Source organism: Chanodichthys erythropterus, chromosome 15 (genome assembly GCF_024489055.1).
Source record: "Chanodichthys erythropterus isolate Z2021 chromosome 15, ASM2448905v1, whole genome shotgun sequence".
Taxonomy (NCBI): Eukaryota; Metazoa; Chordata; class Actinopteri; order Cypriniformes; family Xenocyprididae; genus Chanodichthys; species Chanodichthys erythropterus.
This window is the reverse complement of record NC_090235.1, coordinates 27,209,980-27,223,370: the sequence shown is the minus strand read 5'-3', so window position 1 is coordinate 27,223,370 and position 13,391 is coordinate 27,209,980. Positions and strand designations below refer to the sequence as shown.

Genomic DNA, 13,391 nt, shown 5'->3' with positions numbered 1-13,391 from the left:
CATGAGCCCAGAACTAGTTGGCTGGCCTCAGATTTATTGTACCTTGTCGTTTTGGAGGAAGATCGTATGCATGTGGTCAGTAGCGAGGAGCCTGCGACCCAACCTCCCTCTCATGTTACGCCCTATATATAACATCCATTCCTCCAGCACCTCCGTTCAACCCCCCCCTCCCTTGTTCCCTCGCTCCAACACCACTTCTCCAGAAGCGCTGTATCCACTCGGGCCCAGACGGCTCTGTCTTTCCCTTTCCCTTTCTTTCTCTCTCACTCCCATCTGTCACCCGAGCTTCCTCTCGCAGGCTGTGTGTGTTTACCCTCTTTTTCGGCCTGGCAACGGGGCTGCATGCTCAGGATTACCGGAGGCCCTGCCTTTCATCGCTGCCCGCTCCCTCTTCCTTTCGCCGTTGACTCCTGGACTACGGTGGCCACGGGTGCGAGGCTGTGCGTTTTTGGGGCTTTTTGGAGTTAAGTGGAAGTGTCGACACTAAGAGAACATGGATCACTCTCTGTTCGGATGCCTTCGGAGCCCGCACGCCCCGTCCCAAGCCCTGCACCCGGCGTTCACCCAGTCCTCCCTGGCCCTGCACGGTCGCTCCGACCACGTCTCCTACCCCGACCTTCCAGGACCCTCGCCGCCCTGCAGCTACGCGGGGGAGGAGGGCAGCTTCGGAGGACCTCATCACAGAGTTCACCACACTCCGCAGCATCCACACCACTCGCAGCATCAGTCCTGGCACGTGCCGCAGATGCCGTCGATCGACGGAGAGCGCCACAACCTCTGCATGCCGCACCCTGACTCCGCTGCTCCAGAACTGTGTGGTGCAGGAGGAGCGAGTTCACAGGGCCTGTGCGCGGGTAACCCAACGCTCGCTGGTAGTGACCCCTCCGGGGTGTCGTGTGTGCCTGGAGAATACGGGAGACAGAACATGTCACCTGTTGAGCCGGAGCGACGGAATAGCAAAGGAAAGAGTGACAGTTCAGGTATGTTTTCGTGCGTGTTCTTATGAAATTGAATAGAAAAATCGTTGAATTTTAATTCTGATAAATATTTTTTCCTAATCTCGACTTTTTTTGAATTGTTAAATTAGAAAATACCAATCAAATTGGATTATTACAACATGAATAATTCATGTGCTTGTCATGACTGGAGAACTGAAGATTGTCTGTTTTATTACTCATCAGATTTTTTTGGAAAAGTTTAAGTAAAAGACTTAAACTACAGGATTTCATATTTTATAATATATATATATACATATTTTATTTTTTTTTATTTTTTTTTTTTTGTATTGTCTATTTTCTGTAAATCTGGCCTTGGAATAGAGAATTGCGTGTTTAGAGTTAGAATTTGAATTGACCACCACCTTTTTTCAAGGCCTTATGAATTTGAAATAACACTATTTCATTTTGTTAATATAATTTCTTATAAATATTCCATATGCTATATGCATCCATATGCCAAATTTTAAGTTTAATATAATTTACGAAAAAAATTTGAATTTAAAAATCAGTGTATCTTTATATTCTGTCATAAAATAGGGGGGAAAAATACATTTAGGTAGCACTTTATTTTACAGTCCCTGTACATACTATGTACTTAATATAAATGGGTAATAACTAAGTACTAAACCTGAACCTACCCCTAAACCTAACCTTAACCCATGTAGTTACCTTATATTACTCAGTACTTTCTTGGGTAAGTAAAATGATGAAATGAAAAAAATATATATTTTCATGATTTATCACATTTTTTTCTTTTGTCAGATCAATTTAAATAATTAATGTGGTTCAGATAACATAATATTTTGAGTTTCTGTTGATTAACCAATCGTCTTCATTATATTAACTCAAATTTGTAATTTCAATGAACACAAAATTAAAGCAAACAGGTAACTTGCCTTTTTAAGTGCAAGCAACAATTCTTTTTTACAGTGTACACATACTGTAAAATAAAGTTAAACCGACATTTATTTTAGAATTCAAATTGTCAAATACGATTTTTTTTTATGTATACAAATTGGTCCATATCAAGACAGTTTGAACAAAAGTTGTGCTATATGTAGTAAATGGATTTTATTTTATTTCTGCAGTATAGCAGAAATAAAATGTAGCATGGGATAATTCAATACAACTGCCTTGTGTTAGAAAATCAAACTGAAGAGGATATCAAACTAGTACCAGAGAAAAGAAAAGTCTGTGATAATCAATAGCAACTCACAGTAGTTTTTCGATAATCAAACTCACAGTATAGTTTAAGGGAAAATCAAACTTTTTACACATTTGACATTCAGATCAGATTCACACGCATAAACCGTTTTATTCCATCCATGAAGCATATAGAGGAGCGTGCAAGCTTTACAAATAAATCATAATGAGCAGCTGTATAAATATGGTCAAAAGCAGTTTAACATGTCTAGAGATATATCTAGTGTTTTAGAGAGAATTCTTCTTGAAATGAGAATGATTTTGAAGTAATTAAACAAAAGGGAGCAGAATCCAGACCGGGCTGGACACGGCACAGTATGTTTTAATGGCAGGGCCTGGTGCTGTGAGGCAGCCCTGTTTCTTTCTCTCATCAGTCTCAGAGGTGTAAGTCACTCTGGCATTTACCCTCAGGTCTTTAATAGACCACAGGTGAAAGCCGCTGTTAAATGCTCACACTGCCCGCAGCTGCGCTTTTGATACCCCCAAATGCATCCGCACCGTTTACGGCTGGGGAAAACCGTTAGAGCTGCAGCTGGACAGTTTTTATAAAATGTGACCCTTACATTTCAAGAACAATAGAAAATATCACACCTGCTGATCTAAGTGGTTTGACACTGACATCTAGACTTTAAAAACAGAGGTGCAGAAAAAATAGTTGTTTTTCACGAACAGCGGTATAAAGTGGTGGAATCAGAAAAATGTCACTGTGGGGTTTAAATTATATTTTTAAAGATGAAGGTTTCTGAGAGTTTTTGTCACCTTTACAGTTAGTTGAACTGAATTACTCCATCTTATACTGTACATCCAAGATTTTTTTTCGTCATGTAATGATGGGTGCCTAAATGCTGTAGCTTTTCATCCAGGTGCCTGTAATTTATGGCTTGATGGCATACTGATGGATAGGCCCAATGGTGGTAGAAATTTCCAGAAGGCTCCTGTTGGCACTTGCTATGCCTTTATACCAAATCTAATTTCCTCCAGTCTGTTGGCAGTTATCAAAGGCAGTGTGGTTTCCATTTAAAGCTGTGTCACATGTCGAGATGTTGCAGCGATAGGCTGAACAGATTATAGATTATTCAGAAAAGTGATGTTGGATATGAAATACGATTTTCAAAGCTCATAATCTTGTGTATACTGTAAAAACCGTGGATTTCTAAAGCAGTTGTATTTCTCTGCCGCTTTCAATGGAGCCAAAAAATTCAACATCTAAATCATACCCGTCTTTGAATGGCAAGCTGAAAGATATTTATTGGAAACATATTGTCCTTAATGATTTTTTTTTTTTTTTTAATTGATTTGTATTAGACTCTCCCAGTCTAATAACTCAGATGATTATGTTGTGCTTTACTCTGTTAGTCACATTATATAAAAAAAAGTTTAAAAGATTTGAAAATGAGTAGAGTTTTAGATCATAAATATTTCAAATATAATGTACATACAATTATGAGGAACTGAATAATAATAAAAAATCATATTACCTGCTTTTCACATATGGTGACTCTCTGTTGTTACCTTTTTAAAAGTTATTTCTACTTTATCGATCCTTTTTTTTTTTTTTTTTTTTGAGCAATCGAATGTATTTACACTGTAAAAAAATAATAATTTTCATGATTTATCACATTTTTTCTTTTGTCAAATCAACTTTAATAATTAATGTGGTTCAGATAACATAATATTTTGAGTTTCTGTTGATTAAACCAATCGTCTTCATTGTATTAACTCAAATTTTTAATTTCAATGAACTCAATTTTTTAAGGCAACCAGGTAACTTTCTTTTTTTAAGTTAAACCAACAATTCATTTTTACAATGTAGGTTAATTCAGTAAGTAATATTTTTGATTTGAGTAAACTTAAATAATTTAGATGTTACCACATTTTTAACAACAATTGCTTTAGCTAATGGTTATTCCAATATAGCAAATGTCATTTTCTATTTTGCACTGTTTGTTTTTAAATTAATTATTTAAAATGAAACTAATAAACCCTCCTGTATATGTTCCTCTTTTTTTTAAACCTCAATAATAAAGACTTTATATGTTACTATAATTATAAAATAATGTATAACAAGCTTCAGTTAACATACACAGTTACGGTTGAATTTGCTCATTTTTGGACCAATCAGAAACGTTTCTTGGGAAAGTTTCATGTATTCTGTTAAAAGAGAAGTGTGTGGAAAATGAAGAGTAAATTGATCTGATTGTTGGAGAGTGTGAACGAAGCGCTGTTGATTCAGGCCAGATTTGAGAGCATGTGCTCCGTTCTCTTGCCCTTCTCCGCCTGCTAAAAACACCAGAGCCATATCGCCATAATAAATGGTGATTGGCAGGCCAAATTGTTCCGCTTTCATTTTTATTTTTGTTCGTTTATTTTATTTCAGAGCCCTGCAGTTTATCACACCATCTTATTATTTCACCCTTTTTGCTTTCTCTTTTGTTTTTTTCTTTTTTTCTGTGCATTTACAGCGGCTGGAAAGTGATCTGTTTTTCATTTCAGATTCCCAGGATGGGAGCTATAAGTCAGACGTGAGCAGTAAACCTAGGAAGGAGCGCACAGCGTTCACCAAGGAGCAGATTCGAGAACTGGAATCAGAATTCGCTCACCACAACTATCTGACACGGCTTAGACGTTACGAAATCGCTGTCAACCTTGACCTCACAGAGAGACAAGTACGTTCAATGCTAAGCCTGTTTTCACATGTTACCAGGAGACATAACACTGGCACTTCCACTGGCTTTAAAAAAAATTCTTAGATTGATGAGTAAAAAAAACTCCTTTGCATGAAGGTTGACTCCACTTAAAGTGATTAAGTCATATAAAGTGATGAACGCAATGCTAAATAGTAATTCTTAATTAAATAGTATGCCCTCATTTACTGATATAAATCTAAAAATATTTTAGTATGAGCTCTCTAAAAAAGTTTTACGTTAGAAATGAAATGAGCGGTGTGTTTTCCAAAGGGCCCTGTGTCGAAAGGGTCCGGTTCCCTGTGATATAGACTACTCGTTTGGCTTGAAGGAAGGATTCCCACTTTTTTTTTTTTGTTTGTTTGGTTTTAAATGTGCATCGGATCCTGTGAATAACCCTGACAGTGAAGTCTGATAAACTGTCAAATTTAGCTATGATATTAAACCTCAAGTTTCAAACTACATTGGATTTTTTGTGCTTGTGAATGCATTTTTTTAAAGAACATATTTTTTTCTAATGGCTTTTATTAGATAAGACAGAAGGGAAGCAACAGGGGTGGGACATGATCCATGCTGGACTTGAACCAGGGGATATTTTTATTGCAAAATTAATTCTGAAGCATCCAAATTTCCCATCTGCTAATTAAATGCAGTGAAATAAACCTTTCAAAACTGCGATGTATAATTGATTAATCAAATCGATCTTTCGCATCTAACATAAAAGTTTGTGTATATGAAACAAACATTTGTAAATATATAGTTCATGCACACATATACTATATATTTACAAATGTTTGTTATATACATACAGTGCTCAGTGTAAATGAGTACACCCACTTTGAAAAGTAACATTTTAAACAATACCTCAATGAACACAAAAACAATTTCCAAAATGTTGACAAGACTAAGTTTAATATAACATCTGTTTAACTTATAACATAAAAGTAAGGTTAATAATATAACTTCAGTTTTACTAAAATTAGGGTGATGCAAAAATGAGTACACCCCACAACAAAAACTACTACATCTAGTACTTTGTATGGCCTCTATGATTTTTAATGACAGCACCAAGTCTTCTAGGCATGGAATGAACAAGTTGGAGACATTTTGCAACATCTATCTTTTTCCATTCTTCAAGAATGACCTCTTTTAGAGACTGGATGCTGGATGGAGAGTGATGCTGAACTTGTCTCTTCAGAATTCCCCATAGGTGTTCGACTGGGTTCATATCAGGAGCCACTGAATCACTTTCACCCTGTTCTTCTTCAGAAATGTGTTTAGGATCATTGTCATGTTGGAAAAGTGCACAACAACCAAGGGCACGGAGTGATGGTAGCATCTTCTCTTTCAGTATAGAGCAGTACATCTGTGAATTCATGATGCCATCAATGAAACGCAGCTCCCGACACCAGCGGCACTCATGCAGCCCCACATAAGGACACTGCCACCACCGTGTTTCACTGTAGGCACCATGCATTTTTCTTTGTATCACTCACCTTTGCGACGCCATACAATTTTGAAGCCATCAGTTTCCAAAAACATTTATCTTGGTGTCATCACTCCAGAGTATAGAGTCCCAGTAGTCTTCATGTTTGTCAGCATGGGCTTTTTTGTGTCTGGGCTTTAGGAGAGGCTTCTTTTGTGGACGGCACCCATGCATGCCATTCCTCTGCAGTGTACGCCGTATTGTGTCACGGGAAACAGTCACCCAGTTTGGCTTCCTACTTCTTTAGATAACTGCAGTGAACTTGCATGCCGATTTTCTTCAACCCTTCCCATCAGAAGACGCTCCTGTCGATGTGTTAACTTCTGTGGATGACCTGGACATCCCTGTGAGATGGTTGCAGTTCCATCTTTATAAAATTTTTTTACCATTTTTGCTACAGTATTATGACTGATAAGTGAAGCTTTGCTGATCTTCTTGTAGCTTCACCTTTCTGGTGTAAAGAAATTATTTTCTTTCTCAGGTCTTGTGACATTTCTCTTCCATGTGGTGCCATTGCTGACAGCATGAAATGGGAAGGGGTTTTAACACTCTTTTATAGTCAACTGTCTGCTGGACACCTGTGTAATGAATAATTAGACTCACCTGTGGTTGAATTCTTGTTAAATTAGACATTTGTAGTATAAAATGTAGCTTTGCTTCAGAGACTTTCAGTGGGGTCTACTCATTTTTGCATCACCTTAATTTGATTAAAACTGAATTTATATTATTAACCTTACTTTCATGTTATAAGTTAAACAAATGTTATATAAAACTTAGTCTTATCAACATTTTGGAAATTGCTTTTGTGTTTAATGAGATATTGCTTAAAATGTTACTTTTCAAAGGGGGTGTAGTTATTTACGCTGAGGACTGTGTGTGTGTATGTATATATATATATATATATACATACATAGTTCTGTTATGAAGCTCTAGATGGCGCAGGCTGATGATAATTATGGCGTTAACTACTTGACACAAGCTGATTGGTCCTTGTCACATCTGCAGCCAATGAGCTTGTTGCTCACACATTTACATGGCTGGTTACATTCACTATAGCGGTTTGCAGAACTCTTCAGAGTTCCTCTAAAACCCTCCAACTTCCCCAGCTCCACCTGTATAGATCTGCTATGGGTTATTGGTATATGCTTTTTATGCAGCAGCACTACGTCTTACTCGCAGCAGCTTATCGGCGTATGTATTGGCAGTAGAAAGTTGTACTTGCTCTGCAGCAGCAGCAATAATCTACAACAGCAGCAATTCAGCAGCAGCGTAGCAGATCTATTGCGCCAAGACCAAATAAATTACCATGCTCACAATCTTCAGAGAGTTGTCATGATATATAAATAAAACATATATTTTAGTCGAGTCAAAAATATACCAACATTGAGAAATATTCACTGGAGTAAAAACCAGCTCCGGTCTTAATCTGTAAATGTGTTAGACAGTGGTGAAGTTCACTTTACAAATGCTTTTTTCAAAATGGTCCACACATCCCACACACGCACTCCAGAGTTTAGGATCATTCCAGCTGCAGTCTTGACCTAAAAAAAAAAGCCCTATGAGCAACTCACCTAGGATTTGCCTTTTTGTTTCATTCCCATTTCTCCTTCCTACTCCTCCACACAGTTGCTTCCTATCCAGTGACTCCCAGCACAGGTCCAAGAAATCTGTGGACGTGGGTTGATCTCAGATCTTCAACAACAAAGTCTGAAAATCAGCCCTTTCTGTGCACTTTCAAATTCTATTGATTTATATTAACAATGTATGTGTCACATACACACAAAAAAAGCATATGTATAAAAATGCATAATAATATAAATGAAATTTGAAATATGAGAGTGCAGTTCTATAACACCTATAGTTCAAAGAATTGTAAAAGGGTTCTCAGTTCTCACACTTCTACTAAAAGTTTTTGTCATGTAAGGAAATCTGCCGACTCATTTAAGAGCTCACTCTAAAATACCTGCTCTGCGCTTCCTAAAATAACCTTCTCAGACTGAAATAGTCCCCTGTCAAGCTTGAAGTGGGGGGTGAGGCGCCGCAACTCGGTCCAGATCTGATCGACCCCGTTTTAGGCAGCAGCTTGATCATCACAGTGGAGACGCAAATACAGAGCAAAGTGTCAAGTCAGGACCTGGAACATGGGTCAACGGGCAACAAGGAGTTTTGCATCAGCACATAACTGACCAGGTGGAAATAGCCTATAGAGAGCCAATGCTAGTCCTCCAGAGAGCCAATCATATCACTGCTCCACCAAACTTCCCAGAAGTCTGCTCCAAAAGAAAAACACAAGAGCAGATCCACTGTGACTTTGAGGAAGCATAAAGATTAAAAGCAGATATGAAGGACCCTTCAAATCTATCCGCAAAGCACTTAAAATGAGGTGTTTTACTTGGTTTATGTATGTGGTCTATACGTGTGGGATCTGAGTGCTGTGTTGGCAGAAGTCTTTTAGAGAAAGCTTTAAATCTGTCGCTCATCCAATCTGATACACGCGCACAGTATGAAGGGGGTTCTGATACAGAGAGCATGATGGTGGTTACGGAGTGGGGGTCTACATGCCAAAACATCTCTTTCTGGAAAGTGCCATAACACACACCCTAACACACGTTCCCACAGAGTGGCGTTGAGTTTCCCTGATGCAGATCTTGGACGCCTGCGTTTCTAAGAGACCAATAAAGCCCTATAAACATTGTGTGTAATTGACTACTGTATAATAGCTTTGCCAAAAATGTTTCCTAATTAGCAAACAACACTTATTTATTCAATTGTTTGTTTAAAGAGTTAGTTCTCCCAAAAATGAAAATTCTGTCATTAATTACTCACCCTCATATCGTTCCATAGATGGCTACACAACTACTACTTTGATGCTTCAAAAAGTTCATAAAGAGAAAAAACGAATCTATAATCTACTACTAATAACTAACTAATCCATATAAACTGAGCGTTTTTTTCTGAAGAGACTTGATCGCTTTATATGATGAACAGATTTAATTTAGGCTATTATTCACATATAAACATTGATCAGCATACATGAACAGAAGCTCAACCGAAACTGAATGACACATGAGAACAAACTTCTTACAGAAGCTCAAACGTGCTGCGTAACACACAAGAATGAACCTCATTGGTTCTCCCACATCAAGCAAACATGCTTAAGCTTCTGTTTACCACAACTGATGTGTGAGTTGATTTATTTAGTTTATTTGTGAATAAAAGTCTTAATTCATCTATTCATCATATAAAGTGATAGTGTTTGTTCAGTGATAGTGTTTGTTGAAGCGTCAAAGTGGCAGTTGCGTAGCTGTCAATGGAGTGACAGAAATCGCTCAGATGCTATTAAAATATCTTCATTTTTGTGCCAAAGATGAAAGTTAACTGGGTTTGAAACAACATGAGGGTAAGTAAATAATGACAGAATTTTCATTTTTGGGTGAACTATCCCTTTAAATGATATTGTATACCATTTTTATCTATTCTTAATTGTTGTTACAAGTATACTTAATATATTACAGAGTTTGTAAAATTTTGGAGTATAAAAACTTGCTCCATTGCGGTAACATCCTCCAGTTGAGTGTGAATTGGCCACAGGACATTTTACAGAAACTTTACTGAAGTGCAATTCAAAGAAATTCACGCAAAAAAATAATTCACATAATTTACATAATTCATTTTGCCTACTCTAAAATATACAGAATACATTTTTACCTAGATGTATTTCTGTAATTTTACTGCTAAAATCAAAACAGATTTTTAATGCCATGCTGCATCTCATTATGTCCTTCACATTGTTTTCAGATCATTTAAAATAAACAAAATCGATGTTTAATATTAAATACAAATAAATATTGACGCAAAATGGACTATGTAAAATTATATTAATATTATATGATTATTAAACTTAATTATGTAACACATTGAATTAGAGCATGTGTGGATATGAAGTTCTTCCCCCATAGTCCATAAATGGTTAATTTATTGAATATACTGAAATATTTATAAATTCAATACAAATTTATGTAGGTAGCATTTCAAATATTTATTCTCATAAAAATATAAAAAATGTAAACTTATTTTATTTCAGCTAGTTTTATATATATATAAAAATGTAGACACACACACACACACACACATACATATATATATATATATGTACTATTAAAAATTACACTAACAGCAGTTGTATGTATTCATTAATTTTCATTCTGAATTAAAATTCTGCATGTTTGTTTTCTAGATACTTAATATGACAGTTTTCTCTTTCATGCAGGTAAAGGTGTGGTTCCAGAACAGAAGGATGAAATGGAAGCGGGTGAAGGGAGGTCAGCAAGGGGCCGCTGCGCGTGAGAAAGAACTGGTGAACGTAAAGAAAGGAACTCTCTTGCCCTCTGAGTTTTCCCCAATGGTCGGACTACACCACCCCATCGGTTCTCCTAGCAATGAGGACGACAGTCACGACAGTGACCAGAGCTCCGAGCACGCACATTTATGATGCCCGGACCACACCCAGTCACAACCTGGCAATTTCCTCAGGAATCAACTATGTTGGTACTCCGAAGGCTGTTAACAACTAGTACTGGGCCATGCTTTGTTATTTCATTCTGAGCGGTTAGGGTTTGTTCTTGGTCTGTGAAACAGATGCTCACAGGGTTGCAAACCAGAGCTCAGCCCCCAATGGCACCAAACTTTGATTAGTCTAAATAAACGTTAAGGGGTTTAAAGGTGGCCACACTTTTCAAGAGACTATGCGTTCATCCACGTTTGACTCTTAAGATTGACATTGTAAATAAATGTATAAGTTTGAATGTTGCAAACATTCCACACGAGTGCCTTGGAGAGGATTTTTGCACTGTTTTAAGTTTTGGCCTAACTGATTGCTACTGTATTTTCGCAGATTTTGATAAAAATATCATTGATTACAAAATAGATCTACATAATCTGTGACAGCACAGAATAAGTATTATCTAAGTCCATTTGTAAAGAAACAAAAGAAGCCATTAATTACAAGTCGCAGACTATTTGTTGATTAATTAATGAATTAGAATGAAACACACAGAGTAGTTTTTAGACTGACAAATGTCCATGTTTTTTTTCTCACAATATGGGTACTTTTGGGTAATCAAATGGATTGAAAATGACATAGACCTACGCAGCAAATTGATAAACATTTCATTTAGAAGGATAATTAAAGGATCGTTCACTTGCCCTTCCTAAGGCTTGTGTACTTAAGGACTGCAAATAATTTTCCGTGATCACTGAAGGAGTCATTACAAAAAATACACTACAGTTCAAAACTTTGGGGCTGGTAAGATATTTTTTAATGTTTTTGAAATGTTTTTAAGGCCCGTTCACACCAAGATAGATAACTATAAAGATAACAATGAATATATAGTTATAAAAATAGTTCTAAATATAAAAGAATAGCAGAGTTCACACCACAGCTATAACTGTAACGATATAGAGAAACGATATTGTTAGGATCACTTTCAGAACGTTTTTTTTTTTCCAGCTGTTGAACGATGAAACACTGACAGCCAATCAGAATCCATTCATTTAAGGCGCTCGCGCATTTAAAACGGCAGACGACATTGTGGAAAATTTAACCGTCAAGGTGCAGAAAAAGCCACCACTTTTTGACAAGTAAACCCCCCTTTCAAGGATACTTTAAAAAAAAAAAACGGATATGGAAAACAATCGGTCATACCCTCGGAATAAATGGTGTAACAGTGTAACATAAAATTACCTCAGATATCCAGCGCTAGTTTCAACAACTTTTTGAAGTTGCAGTGAAAAATACTAGCCGTTGTTTTTATTCCACTATTGACTTCGTCAGCTAAATTCATTACATCCATTGCACTTTAGCTATTTATTTACAACATAGCATACTGAGGCCATCTGCTGGTTAAAGCCGTGTAAATGCAACAAGAACAACAAAAACATGTTGTACACACTTTGAAACTTAGAATAAACAGACTGATATTGTTTGTTGGTGTGGACGCAAATATTGTTATAGTTACCTTTTATAATTATCGTTCATGGTGGGAACGGGCCTTTATGCTCACCAAGACTGCATTTATTTGATAAAAAATACAGTAATTTTGTGAAATAACTGTTTTCAATATTTTAAAATGTAATTTATTCCTTTGATGGCAAAGCTGATTTTTTTTTTTTTTTTTTCAGCAGCCATTACTCCAGTCTTCGGTGTCAAGAAGCATGTGCTGCTTAATATTTTTGTGGAAACCATTTTTCAGGATCTTGAAATGGAAAGTTCAAAAGAACAGCATTTATTTGAAATTGAAATCTTTTGTAACATTATAAAAGTCTTTACTGTCATTTTTGTGATCAATTTAATAAATCACTGCATTTCTTTAAAAAAAAAAACTTTTAAATGGCAGTTTTCATATTTATGAATGCAACATTACTATTGGAATTCTTTTTTTTTTCTGTTCAGTTTTACGATATAGGCCTAGTTCATATATTTTATTTACCCTTGTAAATACACAAATGTTAGGTATTTCAATTTAAAAAAAAAAATTACATTACCAAAAAAAAAAGGCATTTTAAAGGAAATCTTACCAAATGTTGAAGAGGATTATGTGATGTAAATCTTATGAAAAGCCATGTTCAAGAACTAATATTATGGTTTGGCGTTTCTGTGCAGACCACGTGAGTGAGCATTCTAATTTCTGGACTGGCACTTTATCGAGTCGGCCAACTTCTTGAACGTCGTTGCTCATATATGAGAGCAGCTGGTGATTCGATAGCTGCAGAAGTTTGGACTCGTTTGATTTGTGGCTTTGCCGTTCCCCCGACACAGGCAAAACCCAGGCTAAGTGGATTTGTTTTCAGTTGTGGTCAAAGCCAGCTATGCATTTTCTCTCTATGGAAGACGTTTTTGATTAGCCGTCCGATTTAGATGTTTGTGTATGATATACTGTGATCAAAGTGAGACGAAGAACGATCCTCTTGGGGAAACAATTCGTGGCTTTACGAAATGAATGGGAAATATATTTATGACCC

General features: G+C 36.6%; 1 protein-coding gene across 1 annotated transcript; it reads left to right on the top strand.

Annotated features, from left to right (window-relative positions):
- The first annotated feature begins 272 nt into the window (after positions 1-272).
- Positions 273-12,718, top strand: meox2b (mesenchyme homeobox 2b). The gene is made up of 3 exons (XM_067412333.1): positions 273-980; positions 4,695-4,867; positions 10,642-12,718. The coding sequence occupies exons 1-3, from the start codon at positions 494-496 to the stop codon at positions 10,861-10,863; spliced, it is 882 nt and encodes a 293-aa protein (XP_067268434.1). The 5' UTR covers positions 273-493; the 3' UTR covers positions 10,864-12,718.
- The last annotated feature ends 673 nt before the right edge of the window (positions 12,719-13,391 follow it).